The sequence below is a fragment of the Heptranchias perlo genome, chromosome 20, assembly GCF_035084215.1.
Source record: "Heptranchias perlo isolate sHepPer1 chromosome 20, sHepPer1.hap1, whole genome shotgun sequence".
NCBI lineage: Eukaryota > Metazoa > Chordata > Chondrichthyes > Hexanchiformes > Hexanchidae > Heptranchias > Heptranchias perlo.
In genome coordinates this window covers 39,347,530-39,367,469 of record NC_090344.1, presented here as the reverse complement: position 1 = coordinate 39,367,469, position 19,940 = coordinate 39,347,530, and the positions used below count along the sequence as shown (strand labels likewise).

Sequence of the window (19,940 nt, the reverse complement as noted above, 5' to 3'; positions counted from 1 at the left end):
TTAATAGAGGTGTTCAAAATTACAAAGTGTTTTGATAAAGTAAATAAGGAGAAATTGTTTCCACTGGCAGGAGGGTCGGTATCCAGAGGACACAGATTTCAGGTAATTTGTACAAGAATCAGGGTGGAAATAAGGAGAATTTTTTTTGTACAGGAGCTGCACTCATTCAGGCAAATGGAGATTATTCCATCACACTCCTGACTTGTGCCTTGTAGATGGTGGAAAGGCTTTGGGGAGTCAGGAGGTGAGTCACTTGCCGCAGAATACCCGACCTCTGACCTGCTCTAGTAGCCACAGTATTTATATGGCTGGTCCAGTTAAGTTTCTGGTCAATGGTGACCCCCAGAATGTTGTTGATGAAGGATTCGGCGATGGTAATGCCATTGAACGTCATGGGGAGGTGGTTAGATTCTCTCTTGTTGGAGATGGTCGTTGCTTGGCACTTGTCTGGCGTGAATGTTCCTTGCCACTTATCGGCCCAATTGTCCTGAATGTTGTCCAGGTCTTGCTGCATGTGGGCATGGACTGTTCATTATCTGAGGGGTTGCGAATGCAACTGAACACTGTGCAATCATCAGCGAACATCCCCATTTCTTATGATGGAGGGAAGGTCATTGATGAAGCAGCTGAAGATGGTTGGGCCTAGGACACTGCTCCTGAGGAACTCATGCAGCAATGTTCTGGGGCTGAGATGATTGGCCTCCAACAACCACTACCATCTTCCATTGTGCTAGGTATGACCCCAGACACTGGAGAGTTTTCCTCCTGATTCCCATTGACTTCAATTTTACTAGGGCTCCTTGGTGCCACACTCGGTCAAATGCTGCCTTGATGTCTAGGGCAGTGACTCTCACCTCACCTCTGGAATTCAGCTCTTTTGTCCATGTTTGGACCAAGGCTGTAATGAGGTCTGGAGCCGAGTGATCCTGGCGGAACCCAAACTGAGCATCGGTGAGCAGGTTATTGGTGAGTAAGTGCCGCTTGATAGCACTGTCGACGACACCTTGCATCACTTTGCTGATGATTGAGAGTAGACTGATGGGGCGGTAATTGGCCAGATTGGATTTGTCCTGCTTTTTGTGGACAGGACAGACCTGGGCAATTTTCCTCATTGTCGGGTAGATGCCAGTGTTGTAGCTGTACTGGAACAGCTTGGCTAGTGGCGCAGCTAGTTCTGGAGCACAAGTCATTCACATGGTGAGGATCGTAACTAGTTATGTGTACAGTAAATTTAAGTTGCACAATGCTCTGTTGTCTGGGTGAAATCACACACACACACACGCACACGCACACGAACAAAGATGACAATCATTCAATCCGTAAAGTCATCTTCGTGCTGCAAGCAAATAGAATGAAAGCCAAAGTAATTTGGAATAATATTAAAATGCCAAAACAAAGGTTTTTTGCCAAACTGACTGTATTGAAAAATCTCATTGCACTCTGGGCATTGTCTGTAAATAACAAGTTGTTACGGATGGAGAATTGTTTCCTAGCAATGGCACAGATCTCTCCATTGGTTTGGAAGAGCCAAGCCAGACCTAAAAGTTCAGATTATACATTCTTGCCCTTTTCTAAAGTATCATGTCATGTGTACTCCGTGCCAGTCCTGGGTTGAGGGGGTCGATTAAAAGCTGCTGTGCGCTTTGGCCAGTTCCCTGAAAGTGACATTATGTTCATTAAAATTGATTTGATTTATTAAGATTAGGAACCCCCAAGGAAACCCAGCCAAACTCAGGCAAGCTAGCTGGCCACAGCTCAGCTCAGGGCTAAATAAGAAAAGGGCACTGCTGGAAGAGTTTGCAAATGTAGCAGATAATTTAATATCATCTCTTTTGCGCATTGGGAAGTGGTTTTGACTTTGTATCGATATGCACTATGTAGTGTAACTTGGGCGTAAAGTTACCACTATTGACTTAGGCAGGCAGCACGAGACCACCCTGGGGAAGTAGGCTGACAACTTTTCGGCCTCACACCAGCTGTAAAGGTGTGATACTCCTGTAACATATAGACCATCGAGGGACTTTGTGAAATTCAGATTAATGCTAGAGAAGCTGACTCTTTGTTAACATTAAAACCAGCAAAAACTCCCAATTCCCCAGACTATAAGCAAGTAATGTTGAAGAAAGCTTAATAAAGATATCTAGTGGCAATAAAAATACTGTAATAATTGAGTGTGGAAATCGTAATGGAAGAACATTCAGTTTTCAACGCATCCAATTTTAAATATTAGCAAGATAATTTGATCTATTGTCTTGGTCATATTTAGGTGAGTGGATGTGTTCAGTGTGCATTATTGAGGAATGAGAAAACCTTTATGGTTGATAAGGAAAAATTTGCAGAGCTGTGGTCATAGAAACATAGAAAATAGGAGTAGGCCATTCGGCCCTTCGAGCCTGCTCCGCCATTCAGTATGACCATGGCTGATCCCCCTATCTCAATACCATATTCCCGCTCTCTCCCTGTACGCCTTGATGCCTTTTGTGTCTAGAAATCTATCCAGCTCCTTCTTCAATATATTCAGTGACTTGGCTACCACAACCTTCTGTGGTAGAGAATTCCACAGGTTTACCACTGAGTGAAGAAATTTCTCCTCATCTCAGTCCTAAATGTCCTACCCCATATCCTGAGACTGTGACCCCCTCGTTCCGGACCCCCCAGCCAGGGGAAACATCCTCCCTGCATCCATTCTGTCCAGCCCTGATAGAATTTTATGTTTCAATGAGATCCCCTCTCATTCTTCTAAACTCGAGTAAATACAGGCCGAGTCGACCCAATCTCTCCTCATATGACAGTCCTGCCATCCCAGGGATTAGTCTGGTGAACCTTCACTGCACTTCCTCTATGGCAAGTATATCCTTTCTTCGGTAAGGAGACCAAAACTGCACAAAATACTCCAGGTGTGGTCTCACCAAGGCCCTGTTGAACTGCAGTAAGACATCCCTGCTCCTGTACTCAAATCCTCTTGCAATGAAGGCCAACATACCATTTGCCTTCCTAACTGCTTGCTGCACCTGCATGTTTGCTTTCAGTGACTGGTGTACAAGGATACCCAGGTCCCTTTGTACATCAACATTTCCCAATCGATCACCATTTAAATAATACTCTGCTTTTCTGTTTTTCCTTCCGAAGTGGACAACTTCACATTTATCCACATTATACTGCATCTGCCATGTATTTGCCCACTCACTCAACTTGTCTAAATCACCTTGGAGCCTCTTTGCATCTTCCTCACAATTCATGATCCCACCTAGTTTTGTGTCGTCAGCAAACTTGGAAATATTACATTTGGTTCCCTCATCCAAATCATTGATACATATTGTGAATAGCTGGGGCCCAAGCACTGATCCCTGCGGTACCTCACTAGTCACTGCCTGTCACCCCTAAAAAGACCCATTTATTCCTACTGCGTTTCCTGTCTGTTAACCAATTTTCAAACCATGCCATATATTACCACCAATCCCATGTGCTTTAATTGTGCACACTAACCTCTTAGATGGGACTTTATCAAAGGCCTTCTGAAAATCCAAATAAACCACATCCACTAGTTCTCCCTTATCTATTCTACCAGTTACATCCTCAAAAAAACTCCAGTAGGTTTGTCAAACATGATTTCCCTTTCATAAATCCATGTTGACTTTGTCTAATCCCGTTGATATTTTCTAAATGTCCTGTTATCAAATCCTTTATAACAGACTCTAGCATTTTCCCTACTATTGATGTTCAGCTAACTGGTCTGTAATTCCCTGTTTTTTCTCTCCTTTTTTAAATAGTGGGGTACATTTGCCATCCTCCAATCTGCAGGAACTGTTCCATAATCTATAGAATTTTGGAAGATGACAACTAATGCATCCACTATTTCCATGGCCATCTCTTTTACGACTCTGGGATTACAGATTATCAGGCCCTGGGGATTTTTCAGCTTTCAATCCCATTAATTTCTTCAGCACTTTTTTTACTAATACGAATTTCCTTTAGTTCCTCCTTCTCACTAGTCCCTTGGTTCCCTAGCATTTCTGGGAAGTTATTTGTGTCCTCTTCCATAAAGACGAAACCGAAGTATTTGTTTAATTGCTCTGCCATTTCCTTGTTCCCCATTATAAATTGTCCCGTTTCTGACTAAGGGACCTACATTCCTCTTCACTAAATGTTTTCTTTTTACATACTTGTGGAAGCTTTTACAGTCTGCTCGTATGTTCCTTGCAAGTTTACTCATACTCTATTTTTCCCCTCTTAATCAATCTCTTAGTCCTTTTTTTGCTGAAAGAGCAGGGGCGGGACTATTTGGACAGCTCTTCGAAAGAGCCGACATGCACACAATGGGCTGTACGATTCTATGATAGTTGCAGTTCTTAATTTCTTTCTGATGCTTCCAGTTCCATTTAAGCAGTCTTTAAGGAAAAAATTGACTTTCTTGTTCGAATGCCACTTCAGAGCCCCGTAACTCGTCTCCCAGCTTCTATTAACTCTTTCTCTCACTGTGCTGCCCTGATCCTAATTAGTGTCACAAAATCTCGGTTTAGCATAATCTAATATTCAATTAACATTTCATAAGAAACCTTACATAATGCAAACAATTACTCACATGGAATAGATTATCATTATATCCCATGGAAAGTAAATGTTTTGTGAAACCGGTTGTGGAGCTATCAAATTCAAGACACTCCCAGAACATTTTCCAACTTGTACCCAAACCTTGAATAACTGAAATATCTGGCGTTTACCAAAATTACAGCTAATACACTATTAGAGTTTGTATATAAAAAGAGGAGTGTGACATACTCCAGGACCTCCTGGGCTAAAAATTAAAACCATGGCAGGGTTCAATGCTCTTGAGCAGCCGTCTGAATGCACACCCATCTCCACAATCTTCAGCTAACTTAAGTCTCTTCACAAAGCACTGCACCTTCTCAAAAACTCTTCTCTCTCAATCAAGGTGACAATATTGTGACGAAAATGGCAATTTACTCCACTAGGAGATTAACGAAAGACTCACTGCAACAATATGGTGGATTTTGTTTTTTTACAGTAAACAACTTGTGAACAATATCTTTTTCACTGCCTTCTAGTGCTAAAATTCTCCCTGAAGGTGTTAAAATCTTTGAGGACGGTTCCACAGCTGCCAGGCACCCTCCAGTTTCTTGCCAAAGTGTCCATTCTTGTGTAAGCTGAAATCACCAAAGCTATCTGCCCTGCTGTGCCTAAAGTTCTTGATCGTCCTCCCTCCTCTCAGAATATAGGTCCCTTTCAACCCTCCGTTGTGTTTGTTATAGGTTGTTTTACATGATTAAACTGAGTTATTCACATTAAAGTGACTCCAAATTGCCCTCAATAACCCTTGCCTGGAAAGGGGAGCAAAATCAACTCGGGTTCGAGTTCCTGATCAATGTTAAGTGCCTCCCATTGGAAAGGTGAGAACAGAATGAGGCTCAGCTGTGATGCTCTTTGCGTGGAATAGCCTCCTGAGCCCACTTGAAGAATGGTTAATTGGGTAAGGTACTGGAGGGCTACCTGTAAACTGCACCCAAGCATTGCCTCACCATGTTCAGGAGGAGAGAGGAGAAACTTAGAACCAAAAAAAAATTGCGACTTGGAAACAAATGGTTGCACTTTTGACGGCTTCATCAAATGCCATTAGTCTGAAACGACAGTTGTACAGATGTAGAATCAGATAAATACATCCGAGTGTTGTGTTGGCAGCAACAGTTTTCTCAAATGGACAGACAGCCCCCACCAGCTGAATGCATTTAATTCTCATTCCCTCGGGTGATGAATATTTAAATTTACAAAACAGTAATTTTGATTTATAGGCCATTCCTCAAAAATTAAGTGGGGAAACTGAAATGCTCAATACTGCTTCCGCAATGAGCTTTAGAGACAGACAATTAACCTATTTACTTCTATAGATGCTGCGCAATGTCCCAGTTCAGTGGTCTATGCTGGCATTAATTAGACTAAGCACCATCTGAAAGGAATCTTTTTTATCATGGCACTAAAGGTCATGGATTCTGGCTGTGCATGCAGAGAAAATCAATTGGAACCATGTGTAAAGGAAGTGAAGTATTTGAACCTCGCATATTGTGTTCGAAACATAAACACAACATTCCCATAAACAGCCAAGCACTCAACTTGCAAAAACCTCCAAGAGGAGCAAGGTCTCACTTTAGCATGACAGCAGGCTGGAAGTAGAAACTAGCACAATCTTACCTCTCAACCCTCGTTTAACTGTATCTGTGAGTTTTATTGTTGTGATCTTATGTGCTCCCTAGAAGCTCGGTGATTTTATTATAAAGATGGCCTATGAGGAGTGTTGTTGATGCATGCCAACTGTATAGATTAAGTGGAAGAAGTTTTAATAACTGGTGATTTATTGATGCTAAGCAATGCTGAACCATGCATTGGGATCCCAGTCATGACTCCCCAAACTTTGTTTCCATTCTGGGTCACGTTGTTGGGGAGGGGGGCCTTAAGCAGAGGCTCCTTCTCCAGGGAAGATAGAGGAATAGGAGGTGACATCCTTTCAGACTGCAGACTTCAAGTACCTGCTTTCATCAGAGATTACTGCAAGGGCCTTAAGATGAGGAGCATTTTTTTTAATAAGGAGACTGAAAGACTATTAGTGATTTGTCTGCTACAGTATGAGACAAGTGGCTTTGTCATTGGGCTCCCAACTTGGAGAGCCAATTTTGAATCCCGGTCAGATTTGCACTCTCAGTTGACCAAGGTTGTAAGCTTTGCTAGTCCCAAACTTACTCTGAAGGTACCAAGGTTCCTTTCTGCATTGTTCGGGAGACCCTCCAGTGAGTTGATGGAGGATAGGTATTTTCACTGGAGGAGTGAACCACCTGACAGAGAATTTCACAGTGGAGTAGGAGGAGGGATTTATCTTGAATATTTGGCAAAGTACAGGGTTTGGAGTTTGCAGTGATGCATCGAATCGCTTTGTCGCTGCAGCTACTGTCCTTCCCACCATAGATTTACAATACGGAAACAGACCTTTCGACCCAACTAATCCATGTTGGTGCTAATCCTCTCCATAAGCAGTGGTCCTAATCTCACATCCCAGTTAGTGAAATCTGCACGTGGTCTGTACTGTATAGCATCGCCAGGCTGTGGACTTGACGCAACATGCAACCGCACAGAAATTCTCTGCAGTCCTCTCTGAATTTTTTTTTAAAAACTTGTTAAGCTTTCCTTTAATACATGAATGTTTACCTCAAGAGTATTGGTGTGTTTTGCTCACAAGCAGATATGAGTCCCTTTACAGTCTCGCGTGAGGATTTACACATCTGGGCACTATTTAGCATCACTGGCCACCAACAAGTGTACTCATTTGACTGAGGCTCCTTACATGTTGCTGACTGTGTCCTAGACAAGACCAAGTCAATCATAAGACTTGAGGTTCTCATTTGGCTGGAATGAAGTCACAGTGTATGAGTTAAAACCTTCAGCAACCAGATGGCCCAGGAAGTTGGTTAATCTTTCCTAGACCCTCGCGAAGTCTAAAGGTTTATCTGTCCATTAGTGTCACACAACAACCCCATAAATATATATTTTCAATTTCTTTTAAGCTGTAACCTTAAGAATATTACAAGAAAGATCTGTTTTCCATGTGTTCAGAAAGGTTGTCAGAAATGTATTTTTTAATGGACTCAATCCAAGTAATCTCCTTAGAAAATGGTGAGAACTGCACCGAGGCAGCAATGTGTAAAATTCCATCAAAACAGCACTCCTGATATATTTTAGTAATGTAAATTCTTCAGAGTTCTGTTTTGAATGTGGCTTTTTAAAAAATACTTTCTTACAAAAGATTTCTGAGTCTAGCAACTCTACCACATTTGGCAGGAGTCTTGTGTGAGATTGTGACCTCCTGCCTGAGGACAGTGATCTTCTGTGTTTATGGGCTGTGGTGGTAATTAATATCATTACCTGAAGTGTTCACTGTGGAGGTGGACCTATCCCAGCATTGATAGCAACTGTGAAAGCCCTCCATTGCAACTAAAGTGAGAGAAAGCCAGACAAACGTGGGAACAGGAGTATGCCATTCAGCCCCTTGAGCCTGTTCAAGTAATCATTCAATTCGATCATGGCTGCTCAGTACGTCAACTCCATTTACCCGCCTTTGATCCTTGCCTAACAAAAATCTATCGATCTCAGCCTTGAAAGCTTCAATTGACCCCCAGCATCCACAGCCTTTTGGGGGAAGCGAATTCCACATTTCCAGTACCTTTTTGTGTGGAAAAAGTGCTTCCTGATTTCACTCCTAAATTGCCTAGCTCTAATTCTAAGATTATGTCTCCTTGTTCTTGATTTCTCCCACCAGAGGAAATGGTTTCTCTCCATCTACACTCTCGAATCCCTTAATCATTTTAAACACCTCAATTGGATCCCCTGCTCAGCCTTCTAAACTGAAGGGAATACAAGCCAAGTTTATGCGGCCTCTTCTCATAATTTAACCCTGGCTTAAAACACTTGTCAATCCTACAGGGAAGGGAGCTATGTACAGGAAAAGTAATATGGAACGTGGTAGACAGAGAAAGAGAGGTACGGACTATCATAGACAAATCAGGTTCATCTGAAAACTCGAGAAGAGAGAGAAGTCCGTACTTTAAACAAAATAAAGGAATAAAAGCTGGGATATTTGGAAGGGGAGGCAGTGGGGAAATACTTTGTGATGAGATGATGTGGAGAGGTGTCCCAGGCCAACCGACAGCCTATGATTCCTTAGTATAGAATCATACATTGGTTACAGCACAGAAGGAGGCCGTTCGGCCCGTCGAGCCCATGCCGGCTCTCTGCAAGAGCAATCCAGATAGTCCCACTCCCCCGCCCTTCCCCCATAGCCCTGTAAATTTTTTCCCTTCATGTATATATCCAATTCCCTTTTGAAAGCCACAATTGAATCTGTTTCCACCACCCTTTCAGGCCGAGCATTCCAGATCATAACCACCTGCTGTGTTTTTAAAAGAAGTTTTCCCTCATGTCACCTTTGTTCTTTTGCCAATCACCTTAAATCTGTGTCCTCTGGTTCTCGACCCTTCTGCAAATGGGAACGGTTTCTCTCTATCTACTCTGTCTAGACGCCTCTTGATTTTGAACACCTCTATCAAATCTCCTTACAACCTTCACTGCTCTAAGGAGAACAACCCCAGATTCTCCAGTCTATCCACGTAACTGAAGTCCCTCATCCCCGGAACCATTCTGGTAAATCTTTTCTGCACCCTCTCTAAGGTCTTCACATCTTTCTTGAAGTGCAGTGCCCAGAATTAGACACAATACTCCAGTTGTGGCCGAACCAGTGTTTTGTAAAGGTTCACCATAACTTCCTTGCTTTTGTACTCTCTGCCTCTATTTATAAAGCCCAGGATCCCGTATGCTTTTTTAACCGCTTTCTCAACTTGCCCTGCCACATTCAACGACCTGTGCACATGTACCCCCGGGTCTCTCTGCTCCTGTACTCCCTTTTGGTTTATATTGCCTCTCCTCATTCTTCCTACCAAAATGTATCACTTTGCACTTCTCTGTATTAAATTTCATCTGCCACGTGTCCGTCCATTCCACCAGCCTGTCTATGTCCTTTTGAAGTCTATCACTATCCTTCTCACTGTTAACTGCACTTCCAAGTTTTGTGTCATCTGCAAATTTTGAAATTGTGCCCTGTACACCCAAGTCCAAGTCATTAATATATATAAAGAAAACCAGTACCGACCCCTGGAGAACATCACTGTACACCTCTCTCCAGTCAAAAAAACAACCATTCACCGCTACTCTCTGTTTCCTGTCACTTAGCCAGTTTCATATCCATGCTGCCACTGCCCCTTTTATTCCATGGGCTTCAACTTTGCTGACAAGCCTATTATGTGGCACTTTATCAAACACCTTTTTGGAAGTCCATATACACCACATCAACCACATTGCCGTCATCAACCCTCTCTATTACCCCATCAAAAAACTCAATCAAGTTAGTTAAACACTATTTGCCTTTAAGAAATCCGTGCTGGCTTTCCTTAATGAATCCACACTTGTCTAAGTGACTTATTTTTTTCACGCATGCTACATGCTGTGTAAATATGTGTGCATCTAAAATTATTTCCACAGAAAATCAAAGAGATCACGTACATGCATTCTGAAGGCATCCTGGCTGGAGAGCTGAAGCACGGGCCCCTGGCCCTGGTGGACAAGCTGATGCCAGTCATCATGGTGATCATGAGGGACCACACGTACACCAAGTGCCAAAATGCTCTGCAGCAAGTGGTCGCACGGCAGGTACGATGTTAATTGCGCTGTCGGATCTTTATTGTAGTTTCTCTCCTGTAAAAGCAGTGCAGAATGCCACCAAAACTGAGCAGAGCCAGAGAGAAGATAAGGTAAATCGAGACGTGGCGATTAGCCGGCACTAAGCTTCAGGTGAGATATTAATAGGAGGCCCCATCTGCCAGCTCTGATGTTTCAGGTGGAGAGGGTAGGGGAGGGGTTCCTCATGTCCTGGGCCAAGTTCCTCCCTCTAGCAATACACTTAAAATAGAGATGAACTGGTCACTCACCTCATTGTTGTGCGATGGAGCTTTGCACAAAATGGCCGATGCATTAGCCTACATAACAACAATCACTGCACTTCAAAAGGAATTCCTTTATGTGCACTGCTTTGGGGTGTTTGATAGATGTCTAAAATGCTGTATAAAAGTAGATTTTTTTTTAAAGCCTGTAGATTGCAGAAGAAAGGGAAGACTGAGAGAAGTATGAAGTTGCACAGTATTGGAGCCTTGAGAGAGAATGAGTTACAATAGGAGACAGTGCAATGAGTCTCAACACAGTGAGGATGTAGGGAGATATAAGAGCGGGAAGGGCAATGTATTTGATACTAACAAGGAACAGGAAAGTTCAGAAGAGCACTGACCATAGCAGCATCAATAAAATAGAGAAAGACAAAAAAAAGTTGCAACAGAGAGAGGGGTGAGAGTATGGTAATTTGCAGTTTGTTGAAGCGTGATTGTGTCTACTTTGTTTCAGGGCCGCCCGGTGGTGATCTGTGACAGGGATGATTACGAGACCATAAAGAATGTGAACCGGGTAATTAAAGTGCCTCACAGTGTGGACTGCCTGCAGGGGATCCTCAGTGTCATTCCACTGCAGCTTCTATCCTTCCACCTTGCCGTTCTACGAGGATTTGATGTGAGTAGATGCTTTTGGTGTGTGAAATTCAATTCTCTTGCAGCCCGTGGATTAGCGTTCCTGAAATACATGAAATGTAAATGCAGGAAGAGAAAAAGCCTGAAGCATTTCGGCCTTGAACTTACACCGTGGGATGCTAACGGATCAATGCTTAGCAGGTTTATCTGAAATTCATCTGTTTTTGCAAAGGTGTTGACCCAGTTATTCTAAACGAGTTGTTTTAAATCGGTTAACACCTTCACTAAAACAGCAGAGAGAGGAAGGTCGAGCATTCGTCCACTGGTATCCCACGATATAATTTCAGACTCACATTGATCTAAGAATAATCGAGGTGAAAGTCAAGACTGAAGATCTGAAATAAAAACAGCAAATGCTGAAAATGCACAGCAGGTCAGTCAGCAACTGAAGGAGGGGGGGTCACAGGGCCTTCTCCCTTCATGAGAACCGAGAGCTCTGATAGAGTTATGGCTGAAACATTCATCCTCTCCATTTCCTGTCCTGGCTCACTATTTATGAATGTCCAACATTTATTTGTTCCTGCCCAAGAAATGATTTCTAATCTTCCCGTGCAAAAATGATTTTTAACTTTGTTGCATTCTTCCCTCAACCACCACAACCTAAATAACATGTTGTATTGCTGATTTATCTCATTGCTGCAAGTGGGATGTTGCCGGTGCAGAGTGGCTGCTGTGTTTGCCTACATAACGACGGTCATTGCACCTCACCGTCATCCATCATAAGCACTTTGAGATATTTCAGCAACGTTGTGAAACACTTTGTAAATGCAAGTGTTTTGAAAGATAGCGACAGCTGACGTTAAATCCTTTCGGTGTTTGGTAGCAGAAACAGTAATCCAGCAAATTTTGAAATCCCAAATCGAAGAGCAGCTTTTAAGTGAACAGCTTCCCAAGTGGCAGTGTGTACTTGGCCCCAGTGCCCCTGAGCTGAGGAGGGGAAAATTGGCCAGGATTTCCACCCTGATTGCTCTCCAGTCACCCACACAAATGTGTGTGGCCGTCTGGTGAGAGCAGCCCCTCATGGTTCAATATCCTTTTGACGTGTAACGTCTCGACTCTCACAGGTGAACAATGACGACTTGGGTGATACGGCAGAAAGTTCCTGGTGAATGTCAAACCGTATCCCTGTAAAAGCCAATGCCAGAAAGTCAGGAGAGTGCCACAGTGAAACAACAGTTATTAACCACTTTTATTCCCTCCCAAAGGTTGACTTCCCCCGAAACCTGGCCAAATCAGTGACCGTGGAGTGATGAGCTGCTGCAAAATCCGCAGGAAAGACAAGAGGGCCAAGACTTATTTTTTAACCTGAACATTCTTAACTTTCTTTTATATTTTAAAAAGTACATGAACCTACTGGGATAAATCTTCCTATTTTACTGTTTAGAGTAGTACAACTAACGTAGGGCAGATCTACACGTGTAGAGCTGTGTATTTCTGAATTATTAGAGAAGGAAATAGAGGGCAAGGTCATTGCGCAGTGGGCTATTTTTTTATTTGTGTTTAGTTTTATCTGTGCTCAATGTTTCTTTTGTCCGCGTTATGATTGGGTCTCTCAAATCAGGGTTTCAGCCGTTGCTGTCCGTTTTCTTCACCAAACTGTTTATAGCCAGTGCACGAGGGGAAGAAAATCCTGTAGGCACAGTGCACTGAATTAGGATCTCTTGCTGAGAGACATTCTCCGTAAGTAACACAAGTGATTTTTTTTATTTTTGGACCAATAGATGACCAAGATGGTGAAGTGAGTCTGTTGACTGGAACGTTGAAATCGGGGTGGGCAGTGTAGGACTTCAGCTTGCATTACAGGAGCTGCTTGGGTGGGAACTGTATGCTTGTATTTGACGACATGTTGTGCACTGACTCAACGGAGCAAGAACGAGCCAGGAACCAGCTTTGGGAGTTTTGTGTTGAAAATCTCGCCGCGTGGGCTAGCAATAGAGAATGATGGGATGTCACAGTGTGACAAATCACTTGCCTCGCCCACAAGTTTTTTTTAATTCTTGTCTTTGTTTTCAAATGTCTGAAAGTTCTGATTTGTTTCATCCCCTCCTGCTCTCAGTCATGCTGCACTCTGCGACATGGGATCCAAACTTCTTGGACATGTTCACGTTAAAAAAAAAAGCGAAATGTTCTAAATTTTCATCGCTCATTTCAGTTGGCAGGACTCTGTGGCGGGTCCCTGGCTATTGGGGCGGTTTTCCCAGTAGTTGTAGGAAGCTCGTTTTGCACACTAATTCTGATTATAAATGATAGAGTAAATTCACAATGAAATCATCCTCTGAAATAGTGGAGATCAAGGGTTGTAGTTTTCTTGGTTAACCAGTCCTGTTTCGTTGGAAAAGGCAACAGCTGTTTGTGGAGAATGAAGGCAGTTCACTAATTTGCACTTATTTGACCGCTCGATCTTTACTTTCGAAATGGGGAGAGAAACACAAACCGCTTAAAACTGACAGTAATGATTGTTTGACCTTGAGCTGAAACCCTCCAGAGTGAACGGTTCATTATTTATGACAGCTTCATACTTTATACTGTGATTTTTAATTTACTGGGCTCTTAGTGGTTACATGAAGTTGAAGCTTGTGGCACACGCCCGAGTGTGATTTAATCTACAGAAGTCCATGGCTTCCCTTTTAGAAATGTGAATCATTAAAAATCTGTGTGGTAGAAATTGGACGAAGACAAACTTTTACAATCATTAAAAAAAAATTGAATTCTCATTGGTATCCAGAATGTTCCAAGGATAATCTTGCTTACCTCCTTGGGTAAGTGACGCTCTAATGTGAACACAACGAGTCGGTTTTACTCCTGAACAGGCTTGTTGCGGTCCAACGATAGCTGCATAAATACGGTATGACTGCAGTGCATGCTAAAACAGAATTTCAGACTCTCCAATGCAGAGCAATCTGATATACTGTGAGCTCCTAACAGGCATTGCTTCTGTCCCCCTCCCCCACCCTACTGGCTTTATAACGTAAAACTCAAACCAGGAAAACTGAGGAAAAACTTAGATGCAGTAACAATGGTTTTTCTTCAATGTAAATATTTAAAGGGGCTGAATAGAACTAATCCAAGCCTTTGGCTACTGAGATCTGAATCAGTCATGGAGCTGGTTGTGCTGGATTTAGTGCAAATTTGTACAGTGAGAGCTGTGAAACTGGCCTGGAATGCCATACAAGGTTTGTTTTGTTCTGCGTGAATCTGAAAGACCTGAGACACTGGAAAGAAATGCCAGATAAGGATTATTCCTCCTTGTTCCCACTGCACCACCCCCGTACACATCCTGATATCCGAGCCTTTTATTCATCTCGTCGCAAGCTTGAGGTTCAGCATAATGGAATGAATCTGGAACCCTGCTCTTCAGGTGGATTTTAATAACTGGAGTATTTAAAGGAGAAATTAATTCTGCTGAACTACTCTGTAATCTGTAATGTTGTAAAGTTATATGTGCAATTAATTGTGTTTGTCAGCTACCCCTTGCTTGCCATGTTTAAGGCTTTCCAACTACTAATTAGAAGCAGCCTGGGAACAGATGCTCCTTTGAGAGTTCACCAAGAGGGACATGATGAATTTCTGCTCCAAATACAAGAATGAATGGGTTCAGCAAGGTGGGGGTGGGGCACTGGGCAGTGCAGCCCATTCAAGGAGCCAAACTCCCTGATATCACATAGGAAGGTTTGCGATTGGTCCCAATCAGACGGGATAATATGCATTGTGCCTTTCCAAGCTGTCTCTAATTAGCATAATACACAATTAAGACTGACAGACTCTGACAAATGGGTAGATAGCTCCCTTCTGAATCTGCTTGAAATGTGGGTGAAGGAGTTGAATACAGTTCTTCAGTCACAAGACAGAAACATGCAGTGCTGTTTCTGTGTTCCTGTGCCCATGGTCAGGTAACTTTGGTTGATTTGGGTTGGGCAAGTGTTCCAACAGTTGTCTTTTTGTGCTAAAGTTAAAAGGCCATGAGAGCAACCTGTTAGGACAGGCGAGTGTCCGCAGGGTTCTGTACGTGGGAAGGTATTTCACACACAACTCCGCTCGTGTCCCCAGAGCCGTTAGCTCTCTACATTACATTACATTACACTCAATGCCCACCATCCCTTGCTCGAGAACTGTTGCATTTGCCTCCAGTCTAGCTGCTGCAAAAAGAGGGTCGGGTCAGCATCATTGATTACCAGCAGCTTACCCCAGAGGGAAAATGGGGCCCACTGGTCCCACTGTGGTGTGCAGTTGGAGGGATGGTTTTGATGTTTGCTTTGAGGTGCAATGTTGCGTGGAAGTGGAATTAATTTTGTTTACTATCAGGGAGCACAATAACAATGGATAACTGCACAGTGCAGTGTTTGAGACTGTGGCTGTTCTTTTCTGCAATCTCAAGGTACCAAAATCCCATAGAGGGTATGAAGAATATTTTTAACAACCTTTTATTTTTGGATCAAGTTTGATTTTAATTTTAATTTTCTTTATTTCCTGTAAGTTGAGTTATGGATGCAAAACGATAAATAAATGCGATTGTTTTGTGTTGTGGGTGAAGTGGTGTCTGAACCCACCATCACATTAGAGGGCTGTTTCAGGAGCGATCTGTGAATGTGCTGAAGTTCCCAGTGCTGGGCAATGCGCCCTATTTACATTGCGGGTAGACTCCCGATTCATGTCCACACACACACAGATCTTCCCCTGTTGCGAGGGAAAGCCTTTGCAATCCAGCCTGTACAGACTGAACTTGCTCGCTGCCAGAAAATATGGCAACTAGCACCGACTAGGCTATAACTCCATCTCAGTTACATCGCAACATTGCTGATAAAGTGGGTGCCGTATTATTATAAAGGAGAGAAGTCACCCGTGCTTTGCACGCCCCATTAGAAACAGCCTGCCCTGGGGTGTGATACAGTACAACCAGTCTCTTGGACATCATGTGCAGCAGAAACTATCTGGTGTGCTTGATGTTCCACAAGCAGAAAGTACCATAGTGACTGCAGTAATATTACGGCTGTCTCGGCCTCCTGGTATGTGTAGTGGTAAAGTGCAAAATGCAGAATGAATATAGGGATCAAAACAAAATGATGCTCACTGACCACAATTGGCTCAGCCATTTTTTTATGATGTAAGAAAAGCTCTAGTTAAGCTCTATTAATAGACAGCTTTCAAGATTTGCATTGTTTGTAGTTAGAAATTTCAAAAATCATCAAAGGCCTTTGTCGGCTCAATTTGTGCAGAAGTTAATTGAGAGTTAGTTCAAGTAACTGAGTGAAACCAAGCCTGACTGCAAACAGGGAATGTAAAGGCGATAGTTAATCAACGGGCCACAAACAATATCCCGGGTGGATCGGGGAGGATTGTGGTTTTGAGTGAGTTTGAATATCACAAACCATTTTAATGTGTGTCCTGTTTACTCCATCTAATTCAAAAAAAAATAAATAACATGAACCGTTTCATTTACAGAGGAAAAAACAGAGCAAATATTTTTACAAAGAGAACTAATTAATGGACTTGGGTGGCTCCTGTTCTCATGTTGTGCTGACCCAGTCAATATCATGGAAACAGTCACTCTGTTCTAAGTGTGGGCAATGTCTGCATTGACAGTGGGTCACAGGGGTTGGTTCATAAGTACAAAGGCCCTAAAAATGATGAGCAAGGGGATTTACTGTTAAATCTGGCATATACTTTACCTCTTCATGTGTTTTAATGTTCATTGATTATAAAGATGCAACTTGTATACTGGGCCCAACAATTGTGCCCCCTGCTGCACCATTGTTTAATCTTGTATTTCACTGATGTGAAAGGGCAGAAATTGCACTTTGCAATGCAGTTGTTGTTGCCACATTGATCTTACATTGGCTGCAGTCCCAGTTGGGGTTATTTCCATAGTATGGCAAGCCAAAGGAAGACACCAGGACAGGATGGTACATGCAAAGTTGCTTTAGACTTATAATGTAAATGAAGCAAATTTGAAACTAGCAGTCCCACCATATTCCAGAGCTACTTATATAAAGATGAAGTAGTGTTTGTCAACCCAAGTCCTCAGATTGCAGTCATGGTATTGTTCAGACTGATGAGATGAAGCACTCCAATCCAACTACTTTTGCACATTTTTTGTACAATGGATTTAAATATGATCACAAAGGCCACTTTGCTGCTGTGAGGAGGGGAAAGAATGAATGAGTGTATTGATTTTGGTCGATGTAGAACATTTACATATACAACTGCAGCTGTTCTGGACTGGTATTTGGGAATGGGACCACAGCTGATTGTGTTGTGTTCTGAAGTTTATTACCAAAAGTATGTAGAATGTTTGTTTATTCCATGCCTGTTTAAACTGTACATGGAAACAAAATGAAATTATCAGCACACGTGTGAAGCCAATTAGATGTGCATACTGTACCAGCTTTCCATTAGAAACCCCATTCTTGTGAGGTGAGTTTGGCCCAGTCTGAATCCTTCAGTCTACAGCACAAAACTCCTCCTAATTTGGCATTGGCAGTCTCACTCATAGAGGCCCCAGGATGTTTGGAAAAATGTCTCAAGTGCAGGAGGTTGGAGCTCTTCTGAGGGGCAGAGTAGAGGGAGCTTTAGTCTGCATATGGCTGTGCTCTACCTCACCTGAGAGTACTTGAAACTGGGTACCTGGAATGGAGCGTGCCATTCTCCCGCAATAGCATAAGCTCAAAGAATGTTCTCATTCTACATGAGGTAATCTTATTGAATTCCTTGCTAAGTCTTTGCCACGGGTTTAAAATGCCCAACTATACTGAACAACGGAATGGGTTAATCTCACTGATTTGTCTATAGATAGTAAGGCAGTGGAGTTTGCTGCACTGCAGGCCTATTGAACAAAATCTATATTGTGTGTTGTGAATCCCCATTTATTTTCTGTGAAGAATAGAGTACATTTTATGAATGCGAGTACTTGGCAGTCTGTAATACTATTTTAAATCATTCCTTACTTTCAAGAGGTGAAATTTGAAGTGAAGGAACCCTGAGACTAGAGCCTGTGTTCACAAGGGCTCGCAATGCACAAATGTGTCTGAAACTTTTCTAGTTTGAAGTGGTCTTTATGCACACTACAAGTTGTGAAGGATCTTACTATGGTTCTGAGATGGCGTAGGCAGAATCTCAAAAACATATCAAACTATCAGTGCAGATATTTATAAAGTTTATGGTGCAGCAACTTGCCAATTAGCTTTTGACCTGCATTCCACCTCTGGCCCTACTTTTAAAGCCTGAACACTTTGAACATGAGCAGATGAATAACTCGTGAAAGGAGCATCTCTGCTGCGAGTAGCTGCTATTTAAGGAGATAACTGGCTTCTTTTAGCTGTTAGCAGAATGAATGATACAATCCTCTGTTTGCTTGTCCAGTTTGTCTCAGCCAACTTTTTTTTTGTGATTACCTCCTGCATAAACTGCTCGTGGCAAGTAATGTGCATCATAGGCCGTCTATGTTTGTACGATTTTTAATAAAAATGTACAGATATTCTTCAAGCCTCTGTGTGATGAGTATCTTTCTGCAGCTCTGCACATTTTCTTTCATGTATATTAGCAAACCTGCTGCAGTGAATTCAGTAATTGCTAAATGGTTTGTGATTTTTCAGTCCTCCATATACATGCCGTCTACCAGGCAGATATACTAAGGCCTTTTTTAAAAAAAAAATATTTTTTTAAATAGATATTACAGGGCCCTCGGTGGATTCTGGCATGTAGCCTGTAACCCTTGTGACGTGGGTTTAATTTCTAGCCCATACCGATGTGATGAAAAGGGATATGAAATAAGTCCAGGTACTCCCAACCCCTTTCACAATGAGCATAGGATTTACGGTACAAAACTGCCCCTAATCTGACACAGAATGACTGGAGGAGGAAATGGAGAAACTTCACTCTGGAGCACTCGTTGGAGATGAATTTAACTGATCAAATCCAATTACAGGCAGCATTCTGTTTTTTTTGGTGGTGGGATGTGGGGGGACATTTATTCTCAACAGTTGGTTCCACGTTTAATTATTTGGCGTGATTTCAGCTGGAACCCATGATGTACATCTGAAAGTGAAGATAATTAATGATTATATACATACATGTAATATGAGTCACACAGGATACCCCACAATGAATTTAAACCAGTAATCCGTTTAAGTTCATAGTCATAGAAAGGTTACAGCATGGAAGGAGACCATTCGGCCCATCGAGTCGGCACCGGCTCTATGCAAGAGCAATCCAACTAGTCCCTTTCCCTATAGCCCAGCAATTTTTTTCCTTTCAAGTACTTATCCGATTCCCTTTTGAAGGCCATGATTGAATCTGCCTCCATCGCCCCCTCGGGCAGTGCATTCCAGATCCGAACCACTCGCAGTTAAAGAAAGAATTTGCATTTTCACAGCACCTTGTCACATTCCCACAATGTCGCAAAGCGTTTTATAACCAGTGATGAATTTTTAAGTGTAGTCACTGTTGTGTAGACAACAATGTACATTGAGAGTGGTATCTTCGAACTCTTCGATTGGATTGCTGGTTTGTGTTCTACAGAGAGGTAACCAGCATATTCTGCCTTCTCCATGACTGGTCTTCACCGTAACAGGCACAGAAGCAGCCCACTGTAAGAGAGACACCCACACAACTGTACCAGCACACCAAGTTTATTGGACAAAAGTTACATCAAGGGAAAAACAGAGCAGACAAAAAACAATATCCTGTCATCTCATTTTTCTTTTAACAATGGTGTGAGTATTTTGTTTTAATTTCCACTTAAACTCCACCTGAGGCAAG

At 42.5% G+C, this 19,940-nt stretch overlaps 1 protein-coding gene across 2 annotated transcripts in view; it reads left to right on the top strand.

Moving 5' to 3' along the window:
- The window catches only part of LOC137335730 (glutamine--fructose-6-phosphate aminotransferase [isomerizing] 1), a 65,994-nt gene extending 47,329 nt beyond the window's left edge, over nucleotides 1–18,665 (top strand). For both annotated transcript variants that reach the window (XM_068001047.1, XM_068001046.1), the window contains 3 exons: nucleotides 10,096–10,263; nucleotides 11,008–11,169; nucleotides 12,392–18,665. In XM_068001047.1, coding sequence (XP_067857148.1) covers nucleotides 10,096–10,263; nucleotides 11,008–11,169; nucleotides 12,392–12,436 — 375 coding nt within the window. In that variant the 3' untranslated portion in view covers nucleotides 12,437–18,665. The remainder of the gene's footprint in view (nucleotides 1–10,095; nucleotides 10,264–11,007; nucleotides 11,170–12,391) is intronic.
- The last annotated feature ends 1,275 nt before the right edge of the window (nucleotides 18,666–19,940 follow it).